Source organism: Xiphophorus hellerii, chromosome 7 (assembly GCF_003331165.1).
Source record: "Xiphophorus hellerii strain 12219 chromosome 7, Xiphophorus_hellerii-4.1, whole genome shotgun sequence".
Taxonomy (NCBI): Eukaryota; Metazoa; Chordata; class Actinopteri; order Cyprinodontiformes; family Poeciliidae; genus Xiphophorus; species Xiphophorus hellerii.
This window is the reverse complement of record NC_045678.1, coordinates 7,498,980-7,514,825: the sequence shown is the minus strand read 5'-3', so window position 1 is coordinate 7,514,825 and position 15,846 is coordinate 7,498,980. Positions and strand designations below refer to the sequence as shown.

The 15,846-nt window shown below is 40.3% G+C and overlaps 1 protein-coding gene across 4 annotated transcripts; it reads left to right on the top strand.

Annotated features, from left to right (window-relative positions):
* The first annotated feature begins 388 nt into the window (after positions 1-388).
* LOC116723724 (interleukin-1 receptor type 1-like) lies at positions 389-15,225 on the top strand. Of its 4 annotated transcripts, none has more exons than XM_032568822.1 (12): positions 389-412; positions 6,290-6,385; positions 7,188-7,440; positions 8,499-8,679; positions 9,711-9,873; positions 10,602-10,664; positions 11,425-11,560; positions 11,648-11,799; positions 12,928-13,071; positions 13,628-13,795; positions 14,227-14,507; positions 14,637-15,225. In XM_032568822.1, the coding sequence occupies exons 2-12, from the start codon at positions 6,292-6,294 to the stop codon at positions 14,922-14,924; spliced, it is 1,923 nt and encodes a 640-aa protein (XP_032424713.1). In that variant the 5' UTR covers positions 389-412; positions 6,290-6,291; the 3' UTR covers positions 14,925-15,225. The 4 variants fall into 4 exon arrangements, with proteins under 4 accessions (XP_032424713.1, XP_032424712.1, XP_032424711.1 ...); XM_032568821.1 differs by having other exon boundaries at positions 410-495; XM_032568820.1 differs by lacking the exon at positions 389-412 and adding an exon at positions 6,102-6,194.
* The last annotated feature ends 621 nt before the right edge of the window (positions 15,226-15,846 follow it).

The following is a 15,846-nucleotide window of genomic DNA, read 5'->3' as shown; positions in this document are numbered from 1 at the left end:
CATGGGTGTGAAACTTCTAAAAAAAAAAAAAAAAGAAAGGAAAAACAAGTAAAATAAAAAAAACATAAAAACAGATTGTTATAAAGACTTACAGGTAAACTTAAAGAGAAACGAAAATCTTTACTTGTACTAAATAGAATTTTTGTTCTCTTTAAATTCACACGTTTTTGTCTTTCAACGTTAAACGGCAAAAATCAACCGTATATGCTTGACATTGATGTAATTAAAGTGAAGTGAATATCATTTTTGTCTTTGCCCAGACAGACTTTCAGCAGTAACATCTCCACCAGATTCACAGGGCGTGGCCGAGTAACCACAAGGTGAACACCTCGCATCTCGTCCTTCTCTCTGTGCTGTTTCGTCCCGTGGAGGTGGGACCGAGCTGGTGACTAACCGCCTGAGCTGGTCAGAGGTGAGGTTTCCTCTCTTTGCTCCCGTGTAAACTCTCTAATCCTTCCTCTGTCTCTAACCGCCTCGCACGTTGCTCGCTCTTAGGTGAGTCAATGCACTTTGCATGTTTGTTTTGATCTGAGGGTACAGATTTTTTATGTTATTGCAGTTTTTTTTTCTTTTTTTTTAAATCCTCCTGTAGGAACTGAACCATCTAATATCGCCTGCACACTTTCATTTGCGTTAAGAGGAAGTAAATAAAACAGTGTTCAGTGTTGAATATCCGACTGAAGAGCTTTTGAAGTCCAACCTCAAAAGAAGGCTCACTTCCTTTCTCTTCCTGTCGCAGATGGAGAAACTGTAGTAAGGGCAGCTATTCTTAAGAAAATGTTCCATTATGAAGCATGAATAGAAAGGCATGATGCAACACTTTAAACTACATCTGTCTGCAGTTGGTGTGGACTTCTTAACATGAACATGTGCTTTTAACTCTCAGCGCTGCTTCTGGTCAGGATATGTTTAGACATTTCACGAATGGAACAAGACAGGCTGTTGTTCAGTAAACCACCACTGGGTTTCATCTACAACTCCCAACTCAGAAACAAGTGCCAGAACAAAGTTCTGCATGTTGGTACATCACCCTTTTTTAAATCAAGGAACTTCACTGATCTTGGTTTGAACATTGTTTCTGCTCGATGCCGTTCGCTGTGCTGTAATCTAGCTTCGCCAGAGCGCAGTTAGTTGTTCAGTTGTGTGATGAATCCGGCAGGCAGAAATCTCTCAGAGCATCTCACCACAACGTGCTGTGGTTTTTCAGACCACGCTCTCTGGCAGAGGAGTCCTGAGCAGAAGACGGCTTCTGAAAACAGGAAGGAAACCCAAAGTGCGAAGCATCTAAAGTTGAGAATATTAGCGATAAACGGGCCGCCACCAAACTGCGGGTTGCGAAATACAGGGCAGATGTTTTAAACAAGCAGCTGTGAGTGACGTCTGTCTGCCAGAGACAGAAATCAAATCGTTTTAGGGAGACAAACTCCTGAATATCACAGATTTGACCAACCATGCATAGTCCCTCATTCTGTTAAAGTAAAAGTGACACTTTATTTGAAGGGCTGTGCATAAGACTGTCATGACACTCATGTCAGAAATACGACATAACACGTGTTATGAACATGGAGCGGTCTTTATGAATGTTTACGACTGTTGTCACGACGTGTAATTTAGTAAGTGATGACACTTTTAATGCAAAGTTGCTTTAAAAGTTGCATTAAAAGTGCCCACTTTGCATTAAAGTGTATAAATGTAGCAAATAATAGAAAGTTGGCAGTTTTAATGCAACTTTTAGAGCAACTTTGCGTTAAAGTGTCGCTACTTACCGATTACACTTCTTGACGACAGTCATAGACATTCATAAAGACTCCTTCATGTTCATAGCAGGTGGTGTGTCATATTTATGACAGTGTCATATCAGTCTTATGAGCACCCCTTCAAATAAAGTGTTACTGATTATTATTATTATTATTACTACTGTCTTATAAATAATTTCTTAATGAGAGAAAGTGTCATGACCTCAGAAAGGTTTGTATTCAGTCCCTATTAAAGGAATCCACCCCCTTTGGGTGTTTACCTTTTTTTTTTATTGCTTTTACAAATCATACATAATCAGCAAAATAATTTTTCTCTTTAAAAAATGTTAATGTTAAAGTGAAAACTGATTTGTACAAAGTGATGATGATTAAATAAAACGGTTGGTGACTTATCCAGCACCAGAAGCTTCTTGATGACTTCCACTCTGTTACTGAAGTTGTGCTTTTTGTAACCAACTGCTTTGACTGTATGATTGTAAAATAGATCTTTGATCTCAAAGAGTTTTATCCTGTTTAATTGCCTTTAAAATGCTGTTGTTAGTTTATAAACCACTAGACGGCTTAGCACCAAAATACACGATGTCGTTGTTGTATCAACCTTCCAGATCTTACAGGTCTTCTGGTTTTGGGGATGCAGAGAAAGAACCAGAACCAGAACCAAACATGTAGAAGCAGCATTCAGTATCTATGCGCCACAAAATCTCAAACAAACTTCCAGAAAACTGCAAAACAGCTGAAACAGTGAGCTCCCATAAATCAAGGCTTAAAACCCTTTGACTGGCAGCAACCGGAACATCGATCAACATATCTGATGTGTATTTGCGTGATGATTTTGTTTATTGCTTGATGTCTATGATGGTTTTATGATTTAAAGCTTTTCAAATTTCTTTGTTGCTGAAATGTGCGGTACAAATCCACTTGACTTGGTGCCTGTCTCCAGTGGTCATTGTGCGAGAGGCCTGGACAAGGTGTGTCTGTTTGTCCTACTTATAGACAGATATACATAGGAATAGGACAAACACTAATGCCACTCTCACTCAGCTTAGAGTTTAGTGAGTTAACAATCATTATTTTGGTCTTTGGGAGGAAGCTGGAACCCATCCATACACCGGGAGAACATGCAGAAAGAACCCAGACTGCAAGGACCTTCTTGCTGGTCCAAGAGAGGATGATCGTAATCTGATCAACACAGTGAAAGTTGGAGATCTTCCACTGTAATTAGAGCAGTGAAATGGCGTTGAGCAATTTAGTTGACCAAGTCAGCATGAAGACACGATTCGATGTGCTCATGGTCGTGGTTATGGAAAGTTGTTGAGGTTGATCAAATTGCCAACTCGAGCGTTTCTTTGTCTTCTTTTCAACACGTTTTGTTGTTCTGTGGGCTTTCTAACCACAGAGGACCGGAAGGAAGCAGACAGAAACAAAGAGGGGGGGGTTCAAGTATTTTTCTGCACTAAATAAAGACAAAGACCGACTGATCTCTAGACAAAGACAAAGAGATCTCTCTATGCCTGTCAGAAATGTTCTGTGCTCTGTGCCTATCATTTCTGTCAGGCATAGAAATCTTTGTCTTTATTATCTGCTACAGGTGAACAATCCTCTTTTTTTAGGCAGCGTACTTAAAAAGGGATCTACAGTCATTTCTGGCGTTGGCCGTTGTTGATCTCTACGGTCAGGGACGTGAGACAACGGTTCATTATCACACTTCCTGTGGGAGTTTTACCTTTATTCAGGATGTGTAGTTCAAACAGGGCAAGTTGGACGTGTGTTTTGTTATGAGTTGTTATGAGTTGGAAAGTTGATCACAGAGATAATTAGCAATCAGTTGGGTAAAAATAAAAAATACATTTTCCACACTTCCCAGCAGCCGCAGCTCCGCCTCCTTGACGAGGACGAGCAGGCAGTTTAAGCAGCGGGTTGGGTAGGAGGCTTTATGTCATTTCCAGGTACATAGCGTCATTTTATAGTGCAGTCAAGTAAATACGTTACCTTCAGTTGTTTCGAAAAGGGTGTGTTTATCCAGAATAACTTAAATGTAATTTGACTTCCCATCAGAGCCGTATCTGATGCCTTGATGTTGACCTACACTTTCCGAAACCCGCCGTTTTCTGACGCGTCGACACGACAATGCTTCTCCACGATGCTGCTCACAAATGCATTTAGGAGCGTCGGACTGAGAAGCAATTTCTACAACAAGCTCAGCAGACGTGTTTGCTAATAACTGCTGCTGCCGCTAGTCTGACGGGGCGAGAGGCGCTCTCTGGGGATCGGCTGGGGACTGAGGGATGACGGCAAAGCATTTGGTGTTCACGTTAAGCCTCGTTTCTCGTCAAGTTTATTTCACATTCCATGTGCATGTAAACCTGCCCTGGGCTCTGAAGAAAGAGGAAACCACATCAAGCCCGACACCGCTTTGGTTGAGATCTGCATGTTTTTCCCGTACGTCTGCGGATTTCCCCCAGGTGCTTCTGTTTCCTCCCACAAACTGATCTGTGCTTTATTTTCCCACAAAAAAAAAAGAAGAAATGACCAATTCATTGTCACCAAGTTAACTGGTGACTATAAATGGATAGTTGGGTCTAGATTCGCCCTACATACCTGTCCAGGGTGAACGTTGCCTCTCATCATTTGCTGAGTGTGTGTCACAGTTTGCAACGTGTCGTCGTTCATGATCTCTTCTAGATTTAAGACTGGTGTACCATCTGTTATTTATAAGGGGTGATGTTTAAGACATAGCTCCTGCTAGCCTCTAAAATGTCTTAATGGATCCCTTTTAAAGTAAGAATAATACTAAAAAAAATTATGACTGTTGTTTAGGACCTAAATATCTGTTCAGAGAAAGAAAAACAACATGAGTGTGAAACCACAAGAACTACCTCATGCAGCACAGCTTAACCACACGTGTTTTCCACCTGCCTCTTTAGCTGTGGACTCTCCTGAAGTTTGAGCGCAATTTGTACCGTGGTTAGATTAATTTCCCCTCTCTGTACTCTCCCAACAGCGGTTTCACAAAGCCTTCTGTGGCAAAGGGTTTTTTTTTTCTTCTTCTTCTTTTTATCAGCTTGATTGACTCTTGCCAACCTGCCCACGTTTTTAGCTTTTTTCCCTTCAAACCTCCAGTTTCATGTCTTCTGACCTACTTTCTTTCATGCTGATATTTCTGTGAGGTTGTATTGACAATTAAATGTCTATCACTCCTCCTGAGGTTCCCTTTTTTGCTAAGAAAAAAATCCCATTCGTATCCTCAGACACTCACTATTGCCCTCCACCGTAGTTCAAACCTGATAACAATTCATCTTTAGGTACAAATCTTCTCCTTACTTTGTCCCACCTGTTTAGAAATCGTGTTGAATGTCAACTTCATAAACTTTGGGCTTCATCACAGATCAATTGTCAGGTTTGCTTTTATGGGATCATTTCGCATGATTTTAACATTTTACTTACTTTGATTAGATTTTTTTTCTCAAAAGTCTCTTGGCACTTTTTCCTCAGCCGCTTCGGTGCATTTCTAAGACCAGAATTGAAATTCCCTCAAAACTACTAGTTCAATCTTCAAATCACTGTGTCACTTGGACAAATAATTATGTACAATTCTCTGCCTTTTCCTACATTTTCAATTGCTTAAGTCATATCGATCAAAAAGGAACTGTACTCTGTTGAATAGCCGTAACCTCCACAATATTTAAACATAAATTGTAAGTCCTAACATGCAAAATGTTTATGTTATTGGTCTAGAAATTTCTATTAGACATTATTTTTTTTAATGAAATGGTAAATTGCTCCCACTCAAATCTTGACTTTCTACAAAGTAGGTAATAGGTACAAGTAGTAGGAGTAGTAGCAGTAGGTACAAAGACATTAATGCATATATATACAGTATATGCCATAAAACAACATGTTACATTTTTGGTAAGGACAATGATTTGAATGGAGTCAACAGCCACGCTGCATCAACAGAGAGCAATGTCTACTGAGACTCTGTGGAGGCGAAGGAAGACTTCACTAAGGAGATTGTCCTACGTTCCCATTGCTACTTTAGTTTTCTTTCTTCACCTCTCTAGTGCTGTCTTTTCCTTTTTGAATCGCCATGGCATGGTCTGTCAACAAATTACAGTACAAGCGTGAATGTGAATGTTTTCCTATCTCTTGCCTCTGGTCGCCCACAATTATAATTTACATTTGTCATCGAAAGCTTAACCATAGTTTAAGCTTTTGTCAATGTAACAGGGCACACTGTTATATTGACAGCATGACTAATCAATGTGACTGTCATCCAAACACAATGAAACGAGGACTTGTCATTCTGAGACACTGATGTGTTCACCGACACATACTTACTGTTGTATCTGTGGTTGAGGAGCAGAGGGTGGGAGAATGGGGAAGGAAGGAGCAGAGAGAGGAAGAGAAACATGTGCTATGAAAATCTTTACACTGGAGGTTTGTGTCAGAGACCCACTGGCTGGTACAACATGTTCAGGTTGCTGCTGTAATCCATAAGACACAGTCATTTATGTGTTTCTGTTTATTTTCAGCAATGGGCCCGAGTTCATCGCCGGAAAGCTTTCTGATGTTCCTCTGGATTTCAGGGATCTGTGGTGGACTGGCCCAGGCTGAGCTCATGAAAAAAGGTTGGTTTTGTTTTCTATCTTGACGTAAATGTACAAAAATACCATGTGTCTTTTGGAAAAAAAAAAAAGACAATGAGCTGTTGTTTTGTAATGTTACTTATTAAATTACAAGTATGATATTTCACATGGTTTTGCTTAGTCAACAGCCTCCACTCGTCATATGCAAGCATTTTACTGCCCTCTTGTGGACAAAAATGTCCCACCCGCCTCACAAAAGCCAATAAAATGATGGATCAGTGACGTTTTTATTGAAGCATGTCAAAAATTTGTTATATCTTTTTCAATAATATAGGAAAACTCTTTATTGCCACTACAGCAGTCAAACCTTGTAGTCTTATAGTTTCAGCTTTTTGCAGGTTTCATTTTTGGTGATCGATTTTTGAGGCTGGAAGATCTCCTTACCATCACCCTAATCTTTTGATCCCTTCAGATATTTTCTATCAGATTAAAGTTGGGACTCTGACTGGAACACAGTTTTTAAATATACACCTAATCAAGGCAACTGCAGCATTGCTTTGAAATAAAGTTGACAGAAAGGATGTTTCTGCTCTGTTGCTCACAAACAATGACGACTGTGTTTAAAACAAGCATGTTTAAAGTTATAGTTGATGAAGTTTGAATCATACCTGACAGCTAAAAATGAACTTTAACAGGGACATCCACAGTCATTCGTTTGAATTGAAAGTGACATCACACATTTAAGTTTACAGCAGCTTTCTGATGAACGGACACGATGTGAAGCTAATTTTAGCAGCTACGTTTGACAGCAAGTTGAGAATTAATAATGTGACATGCGTTGCAGATAACTGCACCAACTACGAGCTCGTGTTTGAACGGGTGTTCTCTGTCCCCGGGGACGCGGCCATGCTGAACAGCACCCTGCTGTCTCTGGACGTCTTTGACTTCACCGCCGTCCCGTTCAACATCACCTGGTTCAGCGCAAAGACGGGACAGGAGATGAGAAATGAGGCGGGTCGGATTCTGGTGCTCCAGGAGACGCTTTGGTTCCTCAACACCACGATGGACGACGATGGGGAATACCTCGCCATAGTGCGGTAAGAGACTGTCTGAAGGCAAAGTCATTACAACTGCTTAGCGTAGAGTTGTATTTATTCCACTACTTATCAGAAAACTGATATTGGTACCACTTTACAATAAGGCTCCTCTTATTGATGGCGAATAAATAACTTATAGATATGTTATCAATTCATCTATAAACACTTTATAAATGATTAATAACTGTTTATTGCTCATTAATTAAGGGCAAGAAGGAGACTACATGCTAAAAGATTCTGCTTACAAATGCTTATTGTGTTTACGAGGTAGTCTTATATGTGCTAGTATAATAACTCTAGAATTTATAATTTATAATAATTTATTAAGTGTTTAGAGTTGAATTAATATCATCTTAGGGAGCCTTATTGTAAAGTTTTACCCTATTGAATGCAATGCAGCTTAGTATCAACAAAGATGTCAAAATTTGTTAATGTTGGGATATAATGTCGCTAAATTAAGACTTCAGAAGGTCATACCAGCAGCTGTGTTTCATATTAATTATTTTAGCATGTCAGTTTTAACTCTACAAGATTAATACCACATCGAACAGTTTTGCTTACTTGATTTGTGGTTTAGCACTCCACAGACGGTTTGGTTATTCTGAATATTTTCCATAGCAGAAATTGTGGATATTTCACAAACGATCGTTTCTCCTCGTTGGGAAGTTAGAACTGGAAGAAAAAGGCTTCTGTTAGCCGCAACGTGACATCAAGGTTTGTCACTTTTCCCCTCCACCCCCCAAATTATCGGAAGAAGAGCTCAATGGGGATCTGAACCTAAGAGATGCAAATCTTCCCTCACCCTCTTTCTAACCACAGCTTCCTGTTTGACCTACTTTATGTTTTCTAGCACTCTGGCATGACTTACAGTAAAAAGGGCCTCTGACTGCTGTTAAAAAAATAATAAAATAAAACAAAATCTTCTCTTGGTGGAGAAATGATCAAGTAGTATAAAAAAAGCTAACGAAGATCCAGAAATTACATTTGAGATGGACAAACACATTTCTATTGCGCTAGAGACGTCGTGCCAAACTCATTGGGTTTGTCTTTGCATGCAGGACTCCTTCTCAGTGCTACATGCAGGCCGCTAAGCTGGTGATGGATCGGCCAGTTGCTGGAGAGTGTGGAAGGCCAAGAAAACATCCTCGAGATGTGTTGAAAGACCTGCAATGCCCCCTGGGAGATTATATTCACCAACTGAAGATCTACGGCATCGACGTCTCTGTTAACTGGTACAAAGTGAGTAGCATGAAATTCAGTACATTGAGTCAGAGAATAAAATGCTTCTGTTCTTTATGAAGGTCAGATTAACACCAGCTAATTGTCCTTGATTAGCTTTCTGTATATTGAGGTGTTTTTAATGCTTAGCTAAATATTAATCCTTAAACAGTTCAGAATTTCTGAAGTGTTGTTCTGTTGGGAGGTCTTACATGGTAAACGTTTTACTGTCAGAGGGTGATTTGGATTTTGCCGTAATCCTTAGACCTGTCAGGAGCAACAGGTCCATTTATGAATTTTTACAACAGATATGCAAAAATTCTAGCAAAAATAATGTTGGTTGTTGTCAAACCTGACTGTCACAGTGACGGTGACAAAAGAAACTTTGAAAAAAAAAAAACCCCTGCAATTTTGACATTTTGTATTGAATGTGGCTAAAATATCAGAAAGTTAATGTCAGTCACTGCCTCTCTCCGTTTTGCTAATGCTACTACTAGCTAGCGTGTTCAGCTTCTGTTTTCCCTCCATCTTCCTTCACTCTCTCTCTTCTTCTTCTGCTTCATGTTGCTATTTGTCTGTTGCTGCACGAGTTGAGACTTGAGAGCAAACATGTTTAATATTTTCACATTTGACGGCACCTCCTCGGATATTTTCCCCTCTTTTTTTTACTAACTTCTTTTTTCTTTCTTTTTTTTTTGGCTTTCCATTTCGCATCCTCCATCTTCAGGTGTATTGTTGCTTCGCGGTTCTCACCGGAGAGTTCAGCCATTGAATAGCTGCAGTTCTTATTTAAAACAGTAGATGGCGCTGCGGATAAAACCAGAATATATTCAGCAGGGTTTTGTTCAACTGCCTGAAACATTAAAAGCTGCTTTAATCTCTGACTGTTAGAAAATAAAATTGACTGGGTAAGACTGGATAAAGATTTATCCCCCCTTTAAAAATACAAATGACCATGACCTTTTTTTTTTTAATTGTCAAAATATTAAATCAAATTATTGCTTAATAGTGGAAATCTTTGTGAATATATATTTTTTTGTCTTCCAACTCAGGGCTGTGTCCTGATATCGAACACATCAGGCAGTCATACCAACAGGGACGGGAACTTCCACAAGGTAAAAGCTGAAGGCAGTGGCGCATACACCTGCACTCTGACCTTTGCCCTGGACGGCGCAACAAGATCTGTGTCAGAAACCATTAATGCAACGGTCACAGGTCAGTTCAGATTCAACAGCAAAAATGAAAAAATGTTTTATGCAACCAACTTTGAAAACATCTACAGTTGTTTTTTTTTTAAATAACACACAGAAAGGGAAAAAGTGGAGTTAAAAATTCACGCAGGGATTTTTTTCTAATAAAAAAAAAGCTGGGACAATTACAGTCATGTAATGTTGCAGAAAAGTAGCAATGTAATATAATAGTGTGCGGTTGTTTTTTTCCTCTTGGTCGAGTGTTGGTGACGACAGGTTCTCAATCAACTCACCTGGGTAACTAAAACATTAAAAAAGTCCCAGTCAGAGTCGTGTTGAGGATATATGAAAAGAAGATTTAAAGGCTTTCTCCATCCAGTCTGAGGTTGAGATATTGAGTTAAAACAACAACAGGAGAAAATTTCACCATTGTTTTAGTTTTAGTCACTTTGTTTTATTTGACCATTGAAGGAAAAACTAATGTGAAAATATATGATTACTGTAAGTGTGGGTTAAATAAACATAAATAAAAGGCATACAAAATTTTATCTTCCGTTTATTTTCTTTACTCATGACGGTACTTGTGTTTGCCATGGACTGTACAGTAGTTTGTATAAAAACAGCAAGCAAACACAAAGAATAAACTGATGGAGAAATTGTTGACTAAACCTAGGACAACAAAACCGCAAGTAAGAGTACCAGAAAATAACATATATATATTTTAAATTTTATTTATTTTTTTTTTTTTCACAGAGCAGTACTCCCTGTCTCCACAAATCCATGAACCGGAAAATGACATTTTAAAAGCAGCAAAAGGTGAGGTCTCCTTTTAGACTTTCTTTTTCAGAAAAACACAGTCTCTCTGTCTGAAATATTTAGTATTTATTACTGATGCAGTCTGAAAAACCGGGCTGTTTAGCACAAATAACCCATTTCTTTGTCGGTGTCATTTTCACTACATATGCAGATGTACAGTAAGTCACAACACTTTCCACACCTACAGAAAACTCGTGAGATGAGCACTATCTACAAAACACCTGGAAATCAGAGTGGCAATGTCATTTATTCACATTTTTCTTCAAACCTGACGAGCAAAAAAAGGCTGGAAAGTTTGATGATGCAGTATTTAAAAGAGGTTCTTCACACCAGAAATCCATTTAAATAAGTTTTATTTATGACTGTCCATGCAGCGTTTGCTTCACGTGTGGAAAGCCTGCTCAAGCGTTTCAGTATATCTGAAGAAAGCATATTGTCACGCTGATTTTCTTTAGGTCGCATCCAATTCAATGATAGTTTGCTCTGCAATCTTCAGGCATTCAAACCTATTCAAGTAGATATTTGCGTTTTAAGTTACCAAATAAAAAAAATAAAAAAAAACGACGACTATTTTAGACGAATCTCTGCTTTAGCTCAGCAAATACATCCAGGCTTTAAAGATCTGTAATTTGTTCTTCCTTTATTTCACAAAGAGGCGAATGGAAAAAATAAAAAAGACAAAATTCAAACACAACGATGGTTTGTCTCAGCAAGCGCACTCGTGCTGAGAGATCTGTAATTTCTTCCTTTTTGCTTTTAGGGTCGAATTTCACAAAGAGGTGTCTGCTGTTTGTGCCTGGTACTGCGAAAAATTTTGTTTTCGTCGTTTGGTTGATCCAAAATACGGTCGTGTTTGATTCTAATTCGTCCGAACGCATCTACACAACAAGGCGGCGGTTGGTACATTTAAATTTACTTCTGCTAGTGGAAAAACGATGCGACCTGTTGAAGTCGACGCTTTCAACAATTTGACTTTTTCACAGTAAGTGGACCCAAGATGAACCAAGGGGTGAGTGGTCAGAACGGCTGCTTCTCTTCTCAGAAGTGAGGGAGGAGGATTTCTACCTCAACTACACCTGCAGGGTCTACACTTCCCAAGGCAAATCAGAGGGATACTTTACTTTGCTGCCAACAGGTAAAGCTTGAGCGCATGAACTGTACTGCTTTGATTTTGTCGTGCCAAATGTTGCTGCTCTTAAAAGTTTAATAGCTTATAAAACCGTTTCTTCTCTGTGTTTAAAGAGCATTTGTGTTTCCGTTTTGCTTTTGTTCTTAAAAGACGATAAAGATTACGTAATACTCTATATGTGTACTGTCAAGAATTTTTGATCCGTTTAAGATTTGGATTTGACCACATATGAGGTATTTTAGATTTTGAACCAGAGACAGCCAACCCAGATACAGCAAAGTGGTGAAAAAGCCCTTTAGGTTTCCGAATCAGCAGACAACTACTCACCCACCCATATGTGGCATCGCTTTCTGACACAACATAGACAAACACCTGCTCTCCACCGACTGGATTACAAATACAGAGTAGAACAAGGACAGGAAGTTGTTGCTTCTCTAGTCTCCGTTTATCCTTCTCCCTGGACAGGCGGAGAATGATGGACGAACAGACATTGGCACCCTGGTGCCTTCACCCAAAACCACCGCTAACAACACGTAGAAGTTCATCTTTAACAGAAAGAGATCTGTTGAAATCATCACTTCATATTCCGACCACAATATTAGCCTCGTTTTCATAATTATGGGTCATAAAAATGTCACTGTGTGGCCCTGACTGCGTTCCAACAGCCTCATTGTTGTGGCCTGAGATTTATTTCCTCTCACGTTTTCAGCACGACAAAAACACTGACAAACCCCCCCCCCCCCCCAAAAAAAACACTGACGTTAGCGCTTGCTCGCGCTTTTCAAACGTTATTTCTAGTTGCCCTTGAACCCCCGATGGACTTCCCCCTCTTCAGCTCTGACTTCCTGTTCTGGTGTCTCAAGTTAAAAATGAGACGCACAAGTGGCTTTGCACTAATAAAGCTTGTTATGATGATCCAGCTAGATCCAAAGCCTTGGAGGCATTGATGAAGTAGAATCAAAAAATTGTTACTTTAAAAAAAAAATGTAAGGACTAAAATTGTAAATGATTTTTGTTTTGCAGCTTTTAATTCAGTTTGATTCAGAGGAGGATTTATAAGCAAAATCTGCCCAAAACTATGTATTCTCAATGTAAGTAGACTTTACTCTGATATGTGATTTCTTATCTCCACAGATCCGAACATCATCCTTCCCATCAGATTAGTGTTTGTTGGAGTGACTGTTCTCTTCGTCGTCAGCGTCGCCGTCTACTACGCCTTCAGGATAGACATTGTGCTGTGCTTCAGGAGAGCGTTTCCAGTCCTTTACACAAACAAAGGTAACACTTTACGTCAGAGGTGGAGCTAAAATGTGCTGTGGATATTGCGACGCTTGAAAAGCGATCGCACATTGGAATAAAATGGATCCATCAACAGCCTCCGTCTTAAAAAGCAACAGCAAAAAAAAAACAGATACAGTAGCTGCAATAATGTACCCACACATTATTCCAAAGTCACAGAATCTCAAAGTTTAATCTCGCGTTTCACCACATCTTCATACAGTGCAAGTAACGGAGGAAGCACACAAACCACAGGGCCTGCCTGCACCCTTTCAGATAAAATGTCACCCGCCTCTCATTCAAAGGGGCTGCAGGCGCTTTTTTAACCGACACGTCAGCGCTATGCAGGAGCGCGTCCAACGTGAAAAAACTCCTGGATGCGAAAATGACTCACGGCAAACATCCACAAGACGGCCTTCGCTTAAACTGCAGCTAGTTGTCTCGCTGGTTGTTGTTTTCAGCCACCCGCCGGAACACAAATATTGAAGTGACCTCGTATTGTCTGCGTTCAGACGGCAGCCTTGTTGCGCATCTAATGAAAACTTTTCACTTTTAGATCTTGATGGCAAGCTGTATGATGCCTATGTGGCATACCCCAATCCTGGTGCCTTTGGGTTCAGTGAGGAGGTGGAGAAGTTCGCCCTGCAGACATTGCCTGAAGTGTTGGAACAGGCCTGTGGCTACAAACTGTTCATAGCGGGCCGTGACTGCCTGCCGGGGCAGGGTAAGTCTCCCACATGGGAAAGTTAGCTTCACAAGGGAAAAGCTTGTGTCTGTTGGTCGCTTCCTCTATCGTCATAATTAAATGATCTGATCCCGATGCACCTTCCTCTTTAATGTTTGAATTTTGGGTCCTAAACAAACATTATGTTGTGTTGTGTAGAATGAAGAAGAAGGTCTGCTGGTCAGAAGAGACCAAAATTAAACTCATTGGTCTACAGCGAAACACAGTGGTGACACCATGTTGCGTTGTCTTTGGATAGGGCTAAATAAAAGGCAGTATTAAAGTAAATGTTAGACCAGGACATGGATTCAACTTACAGCAGTACATTGATGCCAAAAAAAAACAGCTAGTGCTACATAGAGATGGTTTACTATTCTACACATTCCCTTCGCAGTTTCTCATCTTTCTCTATGCTTTCTGTCTTCCTGCAGCCGTCGTGGACTCTGTGGACGAGAACCTTCAGGCTAGTCGTCGTGTTCTCCTGCTCTACACCGCTTCCACTTTCATCATAAAGAGGCACACGAGCAGCACCAGCAGTAACAACAACAATATTACGAAGGTTGGTGAGGAGGCTGATCAAATCCAAAGTGGGACCAGTGAGGGCAATGGCGGCGTGGGTTTTGGTGGTGACGGCAAGGCGTTTTCGGACACAAGGCAGCATCTGGAATGTGTGGCATCCATGAACAGAGCACTGCTGGAGGGCTCCTTAAAGGTAAGACAGAGAAATGTCATTATTTAGCCACAGAAAGTCACACAATTCAGCCGATAAGCAACTCTTACTCATGTTGAGGTCTCCCAGTGTCCTCAACAAAGAGGTTCTGATGGAGTTCTGTCCTCTCAGGTCATTCTGGTGGAACTGGAGGAGATCACCCCGGCCCAGCTGGCCCTCTTCCCTGAGTCGGTTCGCCACCTGAGGAAGAAACAGGGCGCCGTGTGCTGGTGGAAGGTTCTCCAAACCAGGCAACAATGGAGGACATGGAGAGAGGACGAGGAAAGACGTGGAAAGGACTCACAAGTGTCACCGTCCCTCTCTCCTCGCTCCAGGTTTTGGAAAGAAATTAGGTATCATATGCCAGTTAGAGGCAAGAGGGCAGTTTATCCAGAGAAAACTGCCTTGTTGAACTTATGATGTTAGATGTAAATGCTTGAGTGAACTGGTGCGATGAAAAAGTAAAAAAAAAAAAAAAAAAGTGTCACTCGAATGAATATGATATTTTACTTTATTCTTTTGTAATGTTAGAAGAATATTTCGGTTTAGTCAAAGGTCCAAAACTGTTTGACATGTAGTGACGTCAAAGAAACGTGTGAATAATAATCAGAAGCTGTAAAAACCAGCCTATCTGTCCATTTGTTGTTATTTCTAAGTGTTCATGTAAAGAAGGAAAAATGTAAATGTCAATTGTGAAAGTTATTAAAGTATTTGTACATATTTTCCATGTTTCTAAGGTCACATCAAGAATATGGAAGCTTTTTGCTCCTGCTGCTTATGATTATTGAAAATGTTCATGAAAAAGCAGACATGTAAATATAAACCATTGGCACAACATATTATTGTGGCATGTGAAGTCAACAGTTCAAGATTTTCCATGTAACATTTCATATTTATTGGTGTTATGCATTGTCTTAAGCTTTTAGATAAAAGAGAGGTTTGTCAAAAATAAATGATCAACCTGTTTATGGATAAATTGATCAAAGCCAGCTTTACTCTTTTTGTGGGGAGGCTTCCCAAGACGTCCGCAGGCCAGCTGAGGAACATGGTCCTTCCAACGCGTCCTGGGTCTTCCTCTGGGTCTTCCTCTCTGTTGGTCATGCCCAGAATACTCTACCAGGAAGGAGTCCAGGACCTCGACCGGCTTCTCTCGATGTGGAGACGCCGTTCCTCCTGAATGACCGAGCTACTCTCCCTATGTTTAAAGGAGCGTCATGACACCCTTTAGAGAAAACTTATTTCGCACGCTTGTATCCGTGATCTTGTTCTTTTGGTCACTACCCATAGCTTGTGACCATAGATGAGGATAGGAACGTCACCCTCCGTAGTTGGAACAGTCCCC

Excerpts from the sequence above, each read along its gene's own strand:
- LOC116723724 (XM_032568820.1), top strand. The coding sequence starts at position 6,167 with ATGTGCTATGAAAATCTTTACACTGGAG. Across the intron at positions 10,665-11,424 it reads CATTTTAAAAGCAGCAAAAG|GGTCGAATTTCACAAAGAGG; the intron begins GTGAGGTCTCCT and ends TTTTGCTTTTAG. Across the intron at positions 13,796-14,226 it reads TGACTGCCTGCCGGGGCAGG|CCGTCGTGGACTCTGTGGAC; the intron begins GTAAGTCTCCCA and ends GTCTTCCTGCAG.